Genomic DNA, 20,307 nt, shown 5'->3' on the forward strand with positions numbered 1-20,307 from the left:
ACATAAAAAGCAGAGTGCTAGGTAAAGTGGCCAGTCCTGTGATTGTCCTGAGTGGGCTAATTGATGAGCTACATAATGACAAGAGAACTGAACTCTCAAGTAAAAAACCTGGATACCAAAATGAGTGCTATGGTTTGGGTCTACATGTCCTTCCCAAAGTCTCATATGGTCATAGGTGGGGCTTTTCAGAATTGGCTCAATTGAGTGCGTGATTGATTAATAGTGAAATGGTAGGATTAAGGGTGGGTGATTGCTAAATCAGTCCATTGATTGGTTTGGCACTGTCCTAATCCTGGTAGCCTGGATACAATCTAAGGGACAGAAAGAGGCTTGTCTTTCCCTTGCTTGCTTTTGCTGTCTGCTGCTTGCCATGAATTAGTTCTACTCTGTGATACCCCTCTGCCCAGCCACCCTGCCTTGGAGCGAGATGATTATGGACTGAAAGCTCTATAAGCTGTGAGCTTACAATAAATCTTTCCCCTTTTAACTTTGGGTGTTGAGTATTTTGTCTGAGCAATGAGAAAAAAGTAACTAAAACAATGAGTTAGAATAAAATTCATTCTCTAGCAGAGCTTATTGTTTATGCCTGAACTCTAGATAGGGAATATGAAAGGTTACTCGAACCTCTCTCATATTTGGATTCTAGGTTCAAATTAGCACCATCTACTTGGCATTAAAAATACTCAAGTACAGGGGTATTAACAAAGAAATTGGTCCTGGAACAGATAAATGCAAAACTACACCAAGGTTTTAATTTCTGACTCTAGGTTGTACAGGTTTCCCATTATGAAGTTTCATTAAAAAAGAGTTCATAATCCAAAATTATTATATGGCAAATAATATACAATGAGCAAAAGGCAGCTGAAGCAATGCAGAAATTTGAATAATTTAAGATCTTTATGAATAAAAAGTTATGCAATAATGATTATTAAATAAAAATGTTTTACATTACTAAATAAAAGAAATATCTATATATATAGTTATATATGACAAAATAGAATGATAAAGGGAAAAAAACAGAACATCTGCAAATGGAAATATAATTATTGAAATAAAAGTCTCAGTGGAGGCTTAAATAACAAGTTAGACATAGGAAGAATTAGCCAACTGGAGGATAGATCTGAGTAAAGGGTAGACATTAATAAAATAAAAAATGAATGTAATAGAAATTATCAAAAGAAAAAGCACAACGAACAATAATTTTCTTAAAGAGACTAGTAAAATATACAAATTTCTGAAAAGATGGATTGAAATGATAAAGGATTAAAGGATCAAGAAAGAGGGGCTGAGGATTTAGTTCAGCGGCACAGCACCTGCCTGGCAAGCGCAAGGTCATGAGTTTGATTCCCGGTACCAGAAAACAAACAAACAAACAAAAAGATCAAGAAAGAGAATGAGCAATTTTCTTAGGAAGAAAGGAGTAGATTAAAAATAAATTTAAAAATGTAAATACAGGCAACCATTTAAAAAAGTAAAACAGTAAGCCAAAATCTAGCTAAATGTACACTGATGAATTTGTAATTTATAATTTTGCCACACCTGTAAAATCAAATCATTTAAATTTTATTTAAATTTTCAAGGGGAAAAACACACACAGAAGATAAAATGTTGTAATAGGGCTCTTAGAAATTTGATTGTAAAAACAAGCAAATAAAAATTTTAAAGTCTCATCTCACTTATAAGTGCAGTTACAAAAAGAATAAATAAAACATTTTTAAATATAATCTAGTAATCTACACAAAATACCTCATGAACTAGTAAGTTCATTCAAGTATGGAAAGATAGTTTAATTCTACAAAGTCTACAAGTGCACTTCATTGCATTAGCATATCAAAGGGAAAAGACTATAAATTCAAGAGGTGTAGAAAATTCTTTTGATAAAATTTAAAGGTCATTTTTGATAAAAGTGATTACTAAACTGGGTTTTCCTTTAACCTGGTAAAACATTACTAGGATCTCACAGCTTCTATCATTCTAAAGGATGATATATTATAAAAATTTTCTTTCTTTCTTTTTTTTTTTTTTTGGTACCAGGAATCGAACTCATGACTTCAGGCTTGCCAAGCAAGTGCTTATGCCGCTGAGCTACATCCCTGGCCCCTAAAATTTTTTTTTTCAAAGTAAAAAAAAAAAAGGCAAAGGTGCTGCACTACGATTCCCATTCAACTTGCTACGTGCCACAGTAAGATAAAGGCCTTATATGGCACAGTAAGATAAGAGAAAACATAACATGACATTGAGAATTGTCAGGTGAAAAACTAACTGTAATCAGTGAATGAAGAATCACTGAACCCTAAATGTAGACTGTACAACAATATTATTAATTTTGTAAAGGGGTAACATTTGGTGAATAAATCAACAATGATTTTTGTGACTCTCAGAAGAGCCTCTGAGTACATTTTTCACCAAAGTGCTGTCAATTATCATTTAGCCAGTGGGATAGTTTCTGAAATACTTCTACTGAAAGGATTCTATGCAGGGGCAACAGTGGATAGGGAAAAATAGATAAGCCACCCCCAAATAATCTTCTTACTAACTTAATGCCAAGCTGGGTAACTGCAAATTTAACCTCAAGGTAGAGAAGATGAAGTGGTGGGGTCAAGTTGTGTTACGTGCTGTAACACACGTTCTGAGGTCCAAGGAATACTTCCTTCTGGTAGGTTAAAGTCATCTCATAGCTGAATTTCTGAAGATTTGAAAATGAAACACTTGAGCTGAAAAATGAGTTTATTCTGCTAATGGTATTTTATAGAACTAGAAAGAAAGAGAATAATCACTGACGTTGTTATCAGGATGCTGCCGCAGTTGTTTATCTACAGTAGAGCTCTACTGGGCTTGTCACTAGTCTCTTTTTCCTGTACCATTCCTTCCTTCTCTCTTTCCTCCTTAGAAGTGATGCACTTTTCTTAATTTTTGAGGAGCTCTTAGTTTTCAATCTGCCTCAGGTTTGTCCTCAGAAAGTACTTCCCCCAGTCCTGCTATGGATTGGCCATTGAGTTTTTATGAATATAACTGGAATATTTGTTGAATAATTAATAAATACTCTTCTTAATGAACTTACATCTGGTAATCTGAGCAACTTCGTTGAAGGTTACAATATGTAATATAACAACCACTGTTAATCCCTATCATTTGGTTTGAAACCCCATATCAGTTTTAATGTCCTTGCTTTGTTTTGTTCATATTTTGCTATTGTTCTTTGTACTATTTTCTTTAAAATAAAAAATTCCAGTCAAACAATAAAAGATTGATTGCTCCTTAAAAAACAAACTACCTTACAGGGTTATTAACCTTCTACCATCAGAAGAGCACTGTTTGCTCCTCCTAGTGCACTGTTGGCTCTTGATGTGGGAAAGTAAAACATGCCTGTCTGTTGTTCATGGTGTGGAATGAGTTTAGGGAAGATTAAATTGGCCACAATGAAGCTGAGACACTGACTGTCAAGAGCTCATTACACTCTACATCTGAAAGAGAAAACGTATGCATGGTGCTGAAGCAGAAGGGAAAAGATGATCTGAAGAAAAGAGAAGGATGCAGAGGACTCCTGGTCTGTTGAGTAGGGGTTTGGGGTATTAAGGAAGAAGAGAAGTAATGATTGCTGACAGCACTGCTGACAAACTGCTGGCCCAGTGTTTGCTTGGTCCTATGAAGCCTCAAAATCAAAATCTGAGGGACCAAAATTCATCAGCCTGTGCTGTGGGGTGGAAAATTCTGAGCTGTGTTCATCCATTCATAATGGTAGGTGCCCCGTCTACAGCAGGGCACTGTACAGCTCAGAGTGACACTGGTAATAAAACCAATGATTCCTCCACCTCATCACCACTAGGGAGATGTGTTAAAGGCAGAGTGACAGCATGGAAAGGTCATGTACTTGGACCTTTATGCCACTTTGCCGTTTAGTAGCACTATGAATTCAAGTCATTCACTCAACTTTGCTAATCTCGCGAGTGTTGTCACATGTGAATAGGAATAAAGGGATCACTCTTTATTCTTACAAAGATTTAGTGATACAAATATGACGTGGTTTCCTTCTGTACCTTTATTTTTCCCTGTGTGAATCCCAAAACAATGTGTAAAAGAGTTTTGCAAACAAACATGTTGCAGGTAACTGAGTAGATAAAAATATGAAAAATATTATAGGCAGTCACACAGGGCCAGGCCTTGAAAGGAGCCAGTGTAGAAGATGAGTTACCTGCAGCTGTGGGGGAGACAGACACCCCCAGCTGTGGGCCAGACCTCAAGACAAAGGATAAAACAAATATACCCACATACCTCCTTAGGGATAAACATCAGGGATTGATATTCTAAGTAGGTCTCTGCCACCTTGAGAAAATCAGGAGGGTCACTCACTAACCCCCTACAGGAAAAGCCCTTGTTCTGTATGCTTGCCTGCTTACTATGTGACTCGTATGTATTTGATCCTGATATAATGAATTTTACCTGAGCAATTTCTTTTGTTGTTTTTTTTTTCTGGTACTGGGAACCGAACTCACGACCTCATGCTTGCCAGGCAGGCTCTGTGCCACTGAGCTAAATCCCCAGCCCTCTACCTGAGCAATTATGCTAGTAATCTTACTGGTTGACTATAGTTTTGCCCCACCTCATGCCCAACGAGTGAGTGCCAATGTTTCCCATCTTGGACCTGCCCCACAGCATAGTTTTGCTTTACAAAAATCCCTAAAAAAAGACAGATTCCTGGGCAATCCACTTGGGCCCCCTTCTGTCCCTCTCTCAGACAGAAGCTTTCTTTCCCTCAATAAATATATTCTGCTCTTAACCTCCATTGTTGCTAAAATTCATTCTTCAATTTTAGAAAACACAAACGTCCCATATATCTTTCAGGTTGAGAGTTTCTTTCCCCTATGTCAAAACTACCTGAACTAAAGCAAGCGTTAGTTAAATTTTCTATTTTTAAATTAAAACTACCTCTTCGTATCTATAGAAATGCAGATATATCAAGAGATAGACACCTACATAGTAGATAGGCCTGCAGGGTGAACTCTTAGATCTGTTTTGGCTGACATTCATGATACTGGCTCTCTCTCTAAGGTCAATTCAATTTAAAATAAAATTCTAGCATTTTCTTTATATACAGACTAGAACTTTTTATTAAATAAATTTGCAAAGGAAACATTTAAAATATTAGGGTAGCTTATACATATGGGGCATTTTGTAAGATTAAGATAAATGCAAGAGTTTTTTTTTCCATCTTCTCTTCATAAAGTTATTTCTAATTTCATCATCAGTGTTTTAAAAACTTCTAGTGACCAATGGGCATAATGGTATCTTTCACAGGATCATTAGGAGAATAGAGCACAAGAAAGCACAAGCACAGGGCATAGCTCACCAGACACACGACTGCCTTTACCACTCATATTCTTCTGATCATCCCTGGTATGCTCAGTTTCCTGAGTTTTAAGGTTACTTGGGATTAAAGTCTTTTGATTATCCTCCCACCAGAAAGACTGTTCCTTCCTCTTTCATGTACCATGAGGAAAATGTTAAGGGAGAAAAAAATAGGTCAGCATTGAGGGGTCCTAGCTCTCATTTTATTGCTCTTTGCTTTCATCACAAGATTATTTACAGTCTTTTCTCTTGTTCTCTCTTTTCTCACAAGAAAGTATAATCGGTTTCTCTAACTGGGAAGATTAAGGGTTTTTCTGCTTTTCCTTTTTCAGAATATATTATGTCATTGTATTTTTCCCTAGGGAAGTGTGGTATAGTACATCCACCCCTTTTCATCTCTGGGGTCAAGGAACAGACTGTTTGACATTGGACACTCTCCTAGATCAGGTTAACTCCCTCACTTCCTTGCCAGAGTAGTGTTACTGAACAGAGGGGCCTAAATTGTGTCTCTTCCTAAAAGCAACATAGGGAGCAACTCTGTAGTAAGACAATCTCAGGGAACCTTTGCTACTGCCCATCCTAGGATCACTGATGACCCTAATGCTACTGCTTCTAGTTGGGCCTTGTCTTAGAAGATCACATATAACATGCCCAGCAAAGATTTGCCAGAGAAACTAAAATTGGGGGAAAATGTAGCAGAAAACGAGCCCCCCCAAGCCAGTATACTTCAGTTGCCCAGGTGACAGTTCCTGTTGCAGTTCTGGTTGCTCCTGTCTCTTAGAAACGGCTAGTCACTGTGATGCATAGCTGGTCCCTATGACGCACATTCTACAAACCAATCCCCAATTGAAAAGCCATTGTGCCTCTGTACTCCCTGATTGCTTGTCCCATATAAGCCCTAGACTACCAGAGATCAGGGCCTGACATTTTGAGGGACAACTGATTCCCCGTCAGTGCCTGTCTGATGTTACCCTCCAAATCCTGGGTGTCACTTCTGTGTTTCTGCTGGCCGTTGCATAATTACCTAATGGCAAGTGACACTGTGAAAGAAACTATATAGAAAAGAAAACATACAGAGGCATGACTTTTGCCCTTTAAAATATTAAATCAAGAAATAGGAATTGAGACAGCTAATTATACTATACAGTCTTACACTTTAAAATTAAGTGTATTTAAAAAAACAAAATAACAAAAACAAATATATAAACAAAACAGCACAGAGAACAATAATACAGAAAAATAAAATTTATATGTATATATAAGGATAGCTGGAATAGGTATGTTTCTGATTTCTGTGATTTAGATCCTTAAAATTTTCTTTTTTCTTGACCAATTTTGCACACTTGAATCTGGTAATCAGAATGACTGATCTGAAAACAACAATATGCAGTATAAAAACCACTGTTGAACTCCTACCATCTTGTATGGTGAAGCTCTGCATCATTTCCAATGTTGCTTTTCTTATTACTTGTTACTGTCTTTGATTGTTTGATCAATGTTACATTCCTACCTCTGGTGGCCTGAGCAACTTTGCTGAAGATAACAGTATGTAATGTAGCAACCATTGCTAATTCCTATCATTTTGTTTTGAGGTCATGTATCGTTTTTGTTGTTTTTGTGTTGTTTTGTTAGCTTTTCAAAAATTTTTAAAATAAAAAAATTAAGTATAATGTAAATGTGTATAATTCTTTTACGTTTGCATTTTTCTGTCTAGAAAATTATCTTCGATGTTCTCCCTGGTAAGAAAAAGAATTGTCAGCAACTTTGTACTTACCATCATCTTTGTCAGGAAGGATGGTAACCTGAGCCCCAGGGAACTCCGAGCCTAGTCTCCCACCCATGGGCATGCTCAGAAGGACACGGAACGTTTCCTTCTCTTCGTACAAGGAGTCATCAATCACGACTATCCGGCACATTCGCTCACGCTCGTCTTTGTCAAAGCGGACCACACTGGTGTGGTCCTCCGGCCTCGATATGTAATCAGAGTAAGACAGCACTGAGGTTGGCACTGTTCCCGTTGCTGTTCCTGGAATGAAGAGAATTGGAGCATATTACAAGAGTATTTCATACGCAGCATTCAATGGTCATTTGTATACATAAACAGCCTGGAATTTTTATTACACCTGAAGCCAGGCACTGTTAATACTATTGTAGTATTAGAGATGAAAACCCAGTATCCAGTATTTGCTCCCAGCTTTCCTGGCTATGGATTTCTAGATCAACACAGTATCACAAAGTAATAGCACCTACTATTCAAATGCTTACGATACACTGGCAAGAGCCAAGCACTTTGCACATCTGCCTCATTAATATTTGTAACTGCTTTATTGAGTTTCACACATTTGCTGAGATTTTCATTAGTTGAGCCAAGCAGCCTTGGCTGGAATTTGTTTTTAATCTTTATCTATATAAATTAAAATTGGAGATTTAAATCAATAGTATTTGTGCTTTTGTCTTTTGCACTTTTAGAAAATTTACTGGTTTCTTAATAAAGTATTTAGTATATTAATGAACATCACATGGTTTAATTTGAACTGTTATTACAAAAATCACCTTGTACAGCATGCTTAGCCATGAACAAAATAAATATTTTGAAATTGGTTCAAATGAGTTTTCAACTTATTTTCAATTAGTTTCTTTTCGTTGAGTATATGTCACTTTGACTTTTTTTTAAACAACAACAACCCCCTACTACAAAGGCTTCTGTTCCTTGTAAGCTGAAAAGCCTTGACTACCGCAGCAGGTAACCGATGAAGTCAGGGATGTTTGCAGTAGGTAGTAGCGTGTTCTTTCTGAGCACACTCAGAGGAGCCTGCAAAGGGACAATTCTGGAGCAAACTTCTAAATAAATGCTTTTTTTTTCACTCCTGAAAAACTTCATATTAACTTACACCTCTTATTGCAAAGTGCCACAGACCCAACATGTTAAAAAGGCTTATCTTTTATCTTTTGGATTCTATTTCAGTTTTACTGCCTTGTATTATTTTAAAATTTTATTATTTATTTAAAAATTAAGCTACCTTGCTGTGTAGAACAGATCACCATGAGCTCCCGGCTGACATCTCCACTCCTTCTGATGGGAATAAACAGTTCCCCGACATCCTCTTCGATGGAATATTCAGACTGGGGAATGAAGACAGTTGACTCTAAGGAGAAAACACAATCACAGGTGCAATGATTTCTGCCTCAGCTTCCTTGCTATGAACCAATTCTATGCAAATTAAAATGTCCCTAGGGATGGATTTTCCCCCTTTATATGCTTTCAGTATCATAGTATAAGGGGAAGAAGGGAGGAGAGGGGGAAAGCAGTAAATATGAAGAGTGCAGCCTCGAGATGTGAATTTTTAAATCTAGACAGAAAATCCAAGATGGCTTTTATTTCCAGTTGTTGCTTTTTTCCCCAAATGATACATGCTGCGAACCCAGTTCTGCTAAATCTAACTTGGTTCTCCTGGCAGAGATGACCCCTTTTCAGGCAGCAGTATAATCTGAGAGGTGAAAATGACCTCAGAACTCATCCTGGCCCACTTCTTCTTTACAGGTGGGCTCTCAGGTTCACAAGCTGAAGTTATTTGTTGAAGATGTTCAATGGTTGAGTTAGGTGAAAACTCCAATCTTGCAATGTCTTGCTTTTCTGGGAATTCTTTTCACTCAAACAGTGTTCTTCGTGAGTATTTCATGCTTAAAAATATGCAATGTTTAACACTTTTAGAGTAGCAGTTCCTTTAGAATGCACATTTATTCTTCAGCTGGAAGGAACACTCTAGCAAGCTAATAATAATGTGTACACAAATTATATTTATATACTGTCTCAATAATTGATTTTTAACATAGTTGAAAAATTTAATAAATAATAAAAAGACACAACTAAATTGTGAAAAGCTACAGCATTGTGTAGAACGGTAACAACTATTTAGTTCAATAGTCTGACATTGTGAATCTGAAACAGGTCTACTGCCATTTAATTGGGAGTCTGTTTTCTTGAGTCTCACATTCATACAGAAAACTTTTCATGATTATTTTTAAAAAGGTAAGCCCCACTTCTTTCAGGGATTATAAACAATGCTGGAATAGCAGCAGACATAACCTTCCAGGGGGCAAGCTCCAACATGCTCTGTGCCCGGCAGCTAAGGGGAGCAGCATCAAATGCGTCTCTTTCCCTGTGGCTTCCAGCTGGGTCAGCCAAGGAGAATACAGGAAGGGGCTTGGCAGGCAGGAGCCAAGAGAGTTTGGCATGTTTCCCCAGCTGCCTCTGGTTTCCAGAGCTGGCTTCCACTCTCTACTCCAATGACAGGCCACTGAGCTTCCTCTCAGGGCCCTTAAGGCCTTGAGGTTGTTCAGCATGGAATCTTATAGACTTGGGGTGCTTTAGTATGCCTGGAGGTCTCCTGATCCTCACCCTCAACTTTGGGAAAGTCATGAAATTAAATTCATTCTAAATGACACACGAGAAGGTAGGAAGGTAAACAAGAGTGAGTAAAAAAGGCCGAGAAGGACCCCCAATAATGGGGACAACCAAGGGAGTGTTGGTGTGGGAAGCTGAGTACAAAATATGTGTGTGGAGAAAGATCTTACCAAATATAAAATCTTCAACATGAACATCACCCTAACTGTAGTATAAAAAATACACAAAGTACCATGGGCCATTCAAATCAAGTACTCAGTGAATGTCTTTTCATTAATTTGGGCAATTAACTGAGGTGTCACTCAGGTCTGAACAGTCTTCAGTTCATGAACTCCATGGCATTACTGGTGGTATACAATACTGTGGAAAGTTTGAGGTCTTTCTTAGGGTTTGTCATAGGCTGAATGTTTGTGTCCTTTCAAATTCATATACTGAAGTGTTCTTCTGCAATATGATGATTGAGGAGACTTGGGGAGTGAGGTTTAGGTGAGGTCAGAGGAGCTTCCAAGATGGGATTGGTGTTTATAGGAATCTCAAGGCAGAAATCTTTCCATGAGAAAGCAAGGATTGCTAAGCGATACAGAGAGACCTCAACTGTCTGTAAGTCATAAAGAGGCCCCTCAGTGACAACTAAAACTGCTGATCTTGAATTCTCCAGCCTCCAGGATTATGAGAAATAAGTATCTGTTGTTAAGGCTACCCAGTCGGTGGTATTTTCTTATATTAGCTGGAGTTAATCAAGACAGGCTCAATCACAATAGCATCCGTTCTAGGGGCTGGGGATCTAGCTCAGCGGCAAAAGCGCCTGCCTGGCAAGCGCAAGGTCGTGAGTTCGGTTCCCGGTACCGGAGAAAAACAAAAAACAAAACAAAAAAAAAAAACAATAGCATCCGTTCTACACTACTAATCTGTGCTGGCCAATTTTGCTTACAAATAGGTCACTCAGGACAGTTCCATGTATAGGATTTTAAATACCTAAATCCCTTTAGGATTTAATCCTTCAATACCTGAGTTTTGGTTCCTCCTATGCCTCATGACTGGAGTAGATTTTGTTAAGCAAGCTTGGACTTTTTGTGAGTGCCAATAGGTTGGAATTATGAATAAATAAAAACAGTGTCCCAACCATGCCCTAGGTTCTGGAATTCAGTCTTACAGTTGATCTGACAGAGAGTAATTAGGCTCAGGATCAAGGCTGGGCTCTCTGTTGTAACAAAATGTGGGAGAAACTAGGAAAGGGTATCAAAAAGACAAAGAAAGACTTCATTAGTAGACTTTTCAGTTAACATTATTTTTCAGTTTCACTTATATATACAATAGAAGCATATATGCTGGTTACTTCAAGTAAGCATAGATCTTTAAGTGTAAAATTTCTAAAAGCATCATTCTTGCATTAGCTTTAAAAATTATAAGCTAATACAAATGGAGTTCTTGCCATATGTTAAGCCCTATTCTAAACACACTGCACGTATGAGTAGTTTCAGTTCATTTGTTTGTTTCTGGGGGCGCTAGGGGTAGCATCCAGAGCACTTGACTACTTGCTACATCCCCAGCCCTTTTTATTTTTTGAGACAGGGTCTCGCTAAACTGCCTAGTAGGGCTCAAATTTGTTATCCTCATGCCTTAGCTTCCTAGTAGCTGGGATTATAGATGCAGGGTTGTGCCCAGCTCTGGCTGGTTGTATTCCTGCAATATCCTTTGAGGTAAGAAATATTACATAGTTACTTTATCGCTGAGTGCAGAAGGCACAGAGATTTAGTACCCCAGTGAAGACTAAGGGTGTTAGCAGGTGCTGAGGCTGGACTTGAACCTACGAAGTCCATCTCAGAGCCACTAATCATAATCACATCACTCAACTTCCTAGGGAAAAAACATTTGATGTCACAGGGAGCTGTGCTCCAGCCATAGGAAAATGAAGGGTTAAACTGAGCTTATGAAAAGACATTTAATGTACTGCTAAGGCAGAGAGGAGGCAGGGGCAATAGAGGCAGGCAAAAGAAAGTGAAAAACAAATATTTGTAGGATTTCTTTAAAGATTCACTATTCTCATAAAAAGTTTTATGTGTATAAAATTATCTGCATACAAAATTATAAAGGTCTGCAAAAGTATATAACATGCATAAGACACATATTATAGTGTATATCCACCCAAAACTGAATGTATCAGGAAAATAAAGACTTGTATAAATATTTTAATAGTAAATTTATTGAGATTAATACAAGTTAACTTTGGCCTTTATAATTACAGAAGGTGCTCAAAGTGGTAGCCATTGGCTTCCAGGTATTTCTTAGTATGGCAAACTGCTGAATTGTGTGTACATTATGTCTGGCAAACTCTCTCTGCCTCTCTCTGTCTCTCTGTCTCTCTGTCTCTCTGTCTCTCTATCTCTGTCTGCCTGTCTCTTTCACTCTTTCTATATATATTTGCCTTTCTCTGTTTGGCTGTCTGTCTGTCTGTCTCTCTCTGTATATAATAACACATATATCTTGTAAAAGTGTACATGTTGAATTCCATTCAAAAATTAGACTGAAAATGTAGCAGTTTCTGGGAAGAAAAGTATTCACTAAGGAAAAAAGCAGGGGCTACATAATCAGACATATACTCACTAAGTACATAGTGACTAGTAGACAAATGACTTAGGTTCACGCTGCTGTATGTTAGCAGTAATTATTTCCACGTGGTAGGATTACAAATGACTTTTTAAAAAAAGTCCTTGCTTTAGGTTTCTAGAAAAATGAGTAGAATGTACAGAGTGCCTACACTTCCCCACACCCCTTCCCTTTTCCACATTATTAACGCTTTGTGTTTGATTTTTGACCACAAGCATGTGTTGCTTTGATACTTTCAGACTGGTTCCCCTGCCCTTCATTTGGAACTGCACGGCTGAGTAAAATGAATGCACTTATTATTTGTCACTGTGACTGCACTGTAGCGAGCACTTTGATTTGCATCTGCAGTTTCTACTTTTTAGATCTGGACTGTGCTGCAATTTAGGCAGCAAAGTAAATGACTTTCGTCTTCAGAAATAAAATAGTTGTAGGTATATCTGAAAGAGAATGTTCACACTGCCTGTTGCTCAGTTGTTCTGTACAAATTTTAAAAAAAGAAAACAGTCTGCTAAAAACATGATGGAACAAAATGTCTTTTAAAATTCTGCCATAATAGACCAAGGAAGAGAAAGAAAATGCAGCACTTGGATGAAAGCACTGAGTGTTGTTCATTGCCTTAACACAAGTTGGTTCATTCAAAACCAGCGGAGATGTTCCGGTACCTCTCCAGGCTACTTCCGCCCATAGGCGGGTCAAGAGCTTGAACACAGTGGGGTCTGTCAATAATACGCTTGAATGTGGACATCATTTACTCTGAAATGGCCCAAGTTATAATGTGGAGGATAGGATAATGGTGTATTTATAAATGGAGGTTCCTCCTTATGCTGTGTGCTAGATTAGGGAAGATGTAAGACAGTCAACTTTCCCCTTTGCAACGTTGTATTTTACTACATGCTGTTTTTTCACTTTTAATAAATAAAGAATAAGTTGTTCTTCAAAAAAATAAAATGGACCTAGTAGTCCAGACTAATTTCAGGAGAAACTTGAAGAAGAACCAATTGGAAATAATGAAAATGTGCCTATCACACATGAGAGTGCACTAGAAGTTCACATCGGGACACCATGTGGTCCAAAAATTATCCCTCTACACTATGACAATTGTTGGTCTGAGTGAATGTTTGGATATCATGTTTCATATTACTAAATGTTTTTATTTTGTTAATATAGAAACTTCCAGAGAGTTTTTCCTAACTAAAATAGTTTCAGTCGCGTAACCAAAGTAATTTCAGTCATGACATCTTTGGTATCAGAAACCATGTACTGTAATTTTAATAAGTGGTTGTAATTTTTGTTTCTCTTAAGAAATGACCAATGTCTTACTCCAGTAGGGTTCCAAAAGGCTTGACACTGAGGCTGACGCTCCTGTGTGCTTTTTTAAAATCATTTCTCTGTCATTAGCTGCAGTTGGCCAGCATCTTATTGATTCCATACTTTGAATTTTGGCAGTCATCTCAAAATATCAGCTGGTCTCTATCAACACAGTCAGTGGTGCACAATTGCAAAGGTAAGAATTAATATTTAGATTAATTCATAGACTGGCTAATAAATTAATTTATAGATTAATTAATTTTATAAACTGGTTAGTTAATGTCATCTGAATTCCATTTCAATAAATGGTTTTGTTCTCTTAATGAAGTCACAGTTGTTTTTGTCTTTTTTTTTGAGACAGGATCTCCCTGTGCAGTTCAGGCTGAACTTGAGCTCACTTTGTAGCCTGGGCAGGTCTCGAACTCCCAAGTGCTGGGATTACAGGTGAGCCCAGCTCACAATTCTGTCTTGTCTTTGTGTACACTAATATTAGAACTTCTTAAAATATGTGAAGTTCTACATTCCTATAGAATTCCTTTTATTGTTTACTAAATATTATATAGGGTTAAGCTAATATGTTCTCACCAAAACTGATCACAACGGTCAAATCTTTAAGCTATTACTTCATGTCTGTATTTTTGAATCATAGAAATACAGAACAATTTCATTTCAGTCAGAAGTGTGCAGACATTTATGATGTGTAAAAAAATAATTATACAACATGTACATTTTAGTTATCTTTGCTAGGTATTTGAACTCAATAATTCTATTACTTGGGGGTGTGGTCTTCAGTAAGTGTACATAAAACTCAGTTTACTCTGTTTGGAAAATACAACGGGCCCTTGACTTACAAACTCAATTTGTTCCTAAGGGCTGGGTGTAACTCAAGCTGTCAACGGGGGGCTCAGGCTCCTCCACACAGCCTTCCAAGTCTCTCCTGTACCCAGGCAGCTCTCAGTGTCCTTAGAGAGACACTGGCCTAGGATTTCTCAATGAGCTCCACTCGGGAAAGGATGCTGTGATGTTCCTTCCAGAACTCTTTAAGGGTTAAATCTGTGTCTGAGACCATCTGGAAGCACAAGCAGCCAGCACTCAGGTCCTAACTCATGACTTTGGTTGTAAGTTAAAATTAAATTTCTGGTTATAATCCAAGTTGTTCGTATGTCAGGCCATTCGTAACTTGAGGGTTCATTGTACAAAATCAAAACGATGAGATTTTATATAAATTTTCATATAAATAAGTTATAGCTCTTACATATTTTCCTCTACAGACACAAGAATATTTAAATTAATTACTATATCTATGCTTCTAAGAGTGAGACCAGATGGTACAAATTTTGATAGCTGGGAAATTAATATGCAGAAAATTAAAAATACTTATTTTAGAAACATTTCCTTCGTTCTTGAAACTCAGTTAGATACATTTTTAGGCTGTCAGTATTCCTTTATCACAGCACATCACACTCTGTATTCTTAATTTCAATGTTAGCAGAATTTGATTACCTAATTATATGATCAGTATCAGGGCTGGCATAATTTCTGTACTCCAGTACCTGAATTCCTACCTTTTAGAAGAACCCCTGGCATATAGCAGATGACTATTTAATACTTATTAAATAAACACATACATTATATAGGGACTGAAGTGGTATTAGTTATCTTCTTAGAAAACTTGGTTTTATTCACCAATACTAACCTATTTGAAGTTTGATACAGGAAGTAAAAAGATAAAGAATAAGAAAGGAAGGAATTACTTCTGTTCTTACACACGAGAATAGGTGAAACAATATCGTTTTGGCAAAGCACTCTTAGTTTGATTTGGAATATTCTTTTCTAGGCACTTCATTTGTCTTTCAAATTCTACCTCTAGCCCTTTTTGCAAAAACCCTAGTGCAGTGTCTGGCCCCTAGAGAGCACAAAACAACAGTAGAGATTACACTGTGATTATTACGATTTAACCCTGGCCCATGGAAGAGTCCTTTTGGACTTCTGGGGATTGAGTTAGCCAAACGGGCAGAAGGAATAGAAATGACCTGAAGCTCCCTCCCCAGTCTGGTCTCCTGGAAATCTACTGTGCTGTTTTTCTGTGGCAGTCCAGCCCAGCGGCAGAGAGCCAGTCTATGGGAGATGCTTAGTACTGGTCAGTGGAGTTTCACAGAGAAATGCCCATGCGCTGTTATGAAGGGCAATCTCCCCCACTTCTGTCAATACCCGCCCTCCCAATCAAACAAAACAGCCTGCAAGTGGTTGACTGCTGCTGAGACCACAGCAGCGCTCTTTCTCAAGTTCCTCATCCAGAAAATGAGTTAAATGTCTCATGGACTTTAAACTCCTTCCCCAACTAAATTACTTGGACTTTTCAAGTGGATGTTAAAAGGCAGGAGTCTGCAGAATCAAACCGAAACAAGGAGGAACAGCAAAGGAATTGAGAAAGACACACGAGTGGGGTAAAAATGATGACATCAATGGCTGGTTTTCCACGCGTGGAACCCCAGGACCACAGCCGCCTGGGGGCAGCAGAAGAATTACAAAGGGAGGTTAACGTCTCTGTTCAGCGCTCTGTCCTCCTCTTATTCTAGTTTTTCTCTTTGAAGTGTTTCAACTTATGAGGAAATCGAATTTATATTCGATAAATTCAGTAAATGAGTGGACCTATTTGTCTGGGAAGTTGATATCGTATTCACGGCACAAAGGTTTATTTCTTTTTCAGTGTTCTCATGGCAGTTTCCTGAATAGCAGAAAAAGCCTCTATCCATTCTAGACAGAACCGTGGGCTTCCCAGTCCCTTCCAAGGTGAACTGTACAGAGTCGGTCTCTCCCTGGATAGCAGGGCCCAGGTACCAGCTGTCAGCACAGATTCAAGGTTTTTCTTCCTCATATCCACGGCCATCCTGAAGCTCTAAGGGATGGGCTGGGGCCTCACTTGCGCCGCACTTTTACTGGCATCTGCCACTTCATACAGGCTGGGCTCCTGCACAGATGCGGCAGGACACAGGATGGTGACGACTAGACCTTCTCTGGGTGGGGGGCTCAATTCTGCTGACCACAGACCTATGGCTGCAAGCAGAAGGGCCACGGTCATCTGGAGGCCATACAGGTATTACAGGACACGTGGGGGCAGGGAGAGTTGCTTCAGGTTAGATAAGCAAGTTACAAGGATGAATTTCATTTTTCTAGTGGTTGTAGATGCTGATGTATAAAATACTTTTACTTAAAATCATAACTATATCACTGAAAAAGCATAAATAGCTAGAAATAATTACAATAATTATGAACATGGAAGAAGCCAGGATGTATGTATGTATATATGTATGTGTATATATATGTGTGTGTGTGTGTGTGTGTGTGTGTATAGAATTTATGTTAAGATATTTTTATCAGCTGTGTATGGGGTGCGTGATGGTAATCCCAGCACACTGAGAGGCTGAGGCAGCAGGGTGGACAACCTAGGAAACTTAGCAAGACCTTGTCTTAAAATAAAAAATAAAAATAGCTAAGGATGTAACTCAGTGGGAGAGTAGCCCTGATTGGATCCCTAGTATCAAAGGAAAAAGGAAGATTATATACAGGTTTATGGTGTTTGTGTAGTGTGTGCTTTGTTTTATTTTAATATATACCACTGATCACATACATCACTAGGAGAAAGTGACACCATGAGATTGGAAACAAGAAAGAAATAAGTTTACATATCCTATTCCCTAAGGTAAAGTATAGCAACTTACCATTTGGCAAACACAAATCTCAAGGAATGGCTACCAGCTTTAACTAAAGGGCCAGTTTAAAAGTATGAATGTTGCCATGGGCTTACTTAAAAGACAAAAAGTTTCAAAGCTCAGGACTATAAAAAAAATCTTAATTATTTGTATTTAATGCAGAGAAAATGAAATGTAGTGAAATGCTAACTGTCCTTTAATGGAAATTATCAACATAACCCAACTTTATACTTATCAAAAGGCAGAGATGCTAGTTAAGAAACGGACGTTGAGGCTCCAGTTTTCTTATCCTCTCTTTAATTAAACTTAGTCTTTTAACACAGGGATTTTCACATGTGTCTCTGTTTCATGTACTCACTAGATTGCATGTTTACAGAGCATTTACGAGTTTTCTGACTGATAAAGCAGGCTGGCAGTTGAAAAAGAAAGTCATGTCTGGTTTCTGACAGGATCTCAGCTTCAGAAGCATCTGTAAGGTTTTTATAAATGCCAGGCCTCAAAAAAGTCATTCAATCTTTTCTTTTTCCACCTAGCTACCTCAAGACAAGCTAGGGTTGTAGAAGTTTGGTAGGGAGTGGAAAAAGGTCAAATTACACACAAAAGCGTTAAGGTTCCCTTTCACCAACATCAGCCCAGGGAGTGCGTGGGCAAGAAAACACAATCTAAGAGAAATTAGGAGCAAAGTCTGAAGCCGCTGTTTAGCTATCAGTGGGTGGAGTGGGTGTTATGTAACAATATGGAAACATATCTCTAGAGGAAAACTTGGGGCTGGTGAATATATGAAGGAAACTTGAATAATTTAACGCTCTGTGGAGAACAACTTAATCCTAAAATGATCTCATTCCCAAAGCATTTGTTTAAAAGATATTTTAAGACATCCAAAACACTTTAAAATGGATGCATTACTTTTAGAAAACGAGATGAGCAGCATTGGTTCTCAAGGGTAGAATTATAATACCAGAAGGAACATGTCAGTGTATAGTTTATTTACTTGAAAAAAGGGATAGCTTCTTTTTGTTACTTTTTGGTTTCCCTCTTGCCATCAGCAGATCCAAAAACTCTGAATCATTCATCTGGAAAACTCTCCCTTTAGAAAAAATATTGAATCTCAAACCTCCTCTGCATTTGGTCAGGAAACCTCAAGAGCAGTGACATAACCAAGCTGACAATGGCTCTCACCATCCCCGGGATCAATGATCTCCACTGTGGTCACCGCGGGGAACTCCAGGGCTGCCAGCACGGGCTCGGAGAGAACCACCTGGAAGGTCTCGGATTGCTCGTGTTCCCCGTCACTCAGGATCCGCACTCTCCACGTGGCCCTGGTCTGGCCGGGGTTAAACTGCACTTGCCTCTGTGCTTTGCCCTTGAAGTCTTTGTCTTTTTCTGCTGTCCCATCTTGTGTGCCGATACCTTCACAAAAACATAATATCATTCTCTTAGCTTGTTTTCAGTTGGATTATTAAGGCTTTGTTCCCGAGTCATCCCATTTTGCAAGACACAGAAGACCCGGATCTTACTCTGGGATGTGGGTAGTTGAGTATGGAGCGGATGATAAAAGTGCTGTACTGCAGGTGCTGAGTACATGATTCTGTTCTCCTCTTGCCTCGATTATGATATGGCTACAGAGTCTTTGAGCTGAGCTTGTGTTAGAATGCCATGCAAAACAAAGTTGAGTAAATTTATATTTCTGCTGTACAGGATCGCTATTTCTACCTCATAGATCTTAAAATTCTACACAGAGATGTTTCCACGTGTTGCTGCATATTATGAAGACATAAGAAATATTCCCTGAGAAAATGTAGTCCAATAAGACACACTGTGAGACAAAGAATTTTTTGACAATCTAATTCATAAATGCCTAAGTAGAATAATAAAAAATTATAAAATTCCATTGGGATTTAATGGAATTTGGACCCTTAAGAGAACCTAATTCACCTTTTATCAACATGGTCAGGTTTTTTTATAGAACACCCAGAATACCAGGCAACCACGAGAACAGAAATGGAGCACTAAAGGCATAAGGTTATTATGAACAGTATCCTTCACTTACTCAGATGGTTCACCCAAGGTCAATTTCAGTGGGCCAGGAAGGCTGACTAACTACACTGTCATTTCTCTACCAGGAACTCAAACCAATGAATATATTATTCAAAACCAGCGAATAAATTCAATGTCACAGGCATATTATTTAATCACAATAGTACTTGCCTACCCTTACAAAGGGAATCAGAACCTCTTAGTGAATCAAATTAATGATTTTCAAATGTATTTTTCTAAATGATGACATTTTCGTAGAAGTTGGTAGACATTTAAGAAAGGGAACATACTCTTGCAACTATTAGATCTTGAAAGTCTGAAATGACTTATTTGTAACATTTTTCATTTAATTGAAGAAATTATAATTCTGAATTTTTTCTCAAATGTGAGATGAAACGACCAAACATTATCCATTCAGCCACAAATACTCACTGGTGCTTACTATGCTCCGTTCTATGTGCTGGGGTATGTCCAAAACAGAACAGACAGAATCTTTGCCCTCAGACTGTTTGTATATGATTAATTAGAATATTTATTTCTTCTGAATACACTATACACTAGCTATTAGTGTAATCTTAAAATGAGGATTAAAAACAGTTTTGTTAAAAGTTTTATCTTAGAGATCTCAGATAAAACCTGGTAGATAAATATTGCATTGTATGCTTCTTTTTCAGTAGCAGGTAAACTATGATTTATTTAATGGCAAGAAGGGGAAAGGGTGGAGAACAGAATTTTAGCACACCTATCTTGCCCATTGCTGCAGACTTCTGGTCAACTACCTGGTTCGTAATGCACACAATGTGCTCATCAACACCACTTGGAACCATCACAGTTCACCACGAAGGTGAAGATGGAAGGATCCATTTTCTTGGAGGTTCTAGAGCCCATGAT

General features: G+C 38.1%; 1 protein-coding gene across 1 annotated transcript in view; it reads right to left on the bottom strand.

The window, feature by feature from the left end:
• Positions 1-20,307, bottom strand: part of Frem2 (FRAS1 related extracellular matrix protein 2) — a 176,483-nt gene that overhangs the window by 75,451 nt on the left and 80,725 nt on the right. Inside the window, exons 4-6 of the mRNA XM_005387646.2 lie at positions 18,559-18,789; positions 8,367-8,492; positions 7,121-7,372 (exon numbers count right to left, since the gene is read on the bottom strand). Of these exons, the coding sequence (XP_005387703.1) occupies positions 7,121-7,372; positions 8,367-8,492; positions 18,559-18,789 (609 nt within the window). The remainder of the gene's footprint in view (positions 1-7,120; positions 7,373-8,366; positions 8,493-18,558; positions 18,790-20,307) is intronic.

Source organism: Chinchilla lanigera, unplaced genomic scaffold (genome assembly GCF_000276665.1).
Source record: "Chinchilla lanigera isolate Chin_1 unplaced genomic scaffold, ChiLan1.0 scaffold00030, whole genome shotgun sequence".
NCBI lineage: Eukaryota > Metazoa > Chordata > Mammalia > Rodentia > Chinchillidae > Chinchilla > Chinchilla lanigera.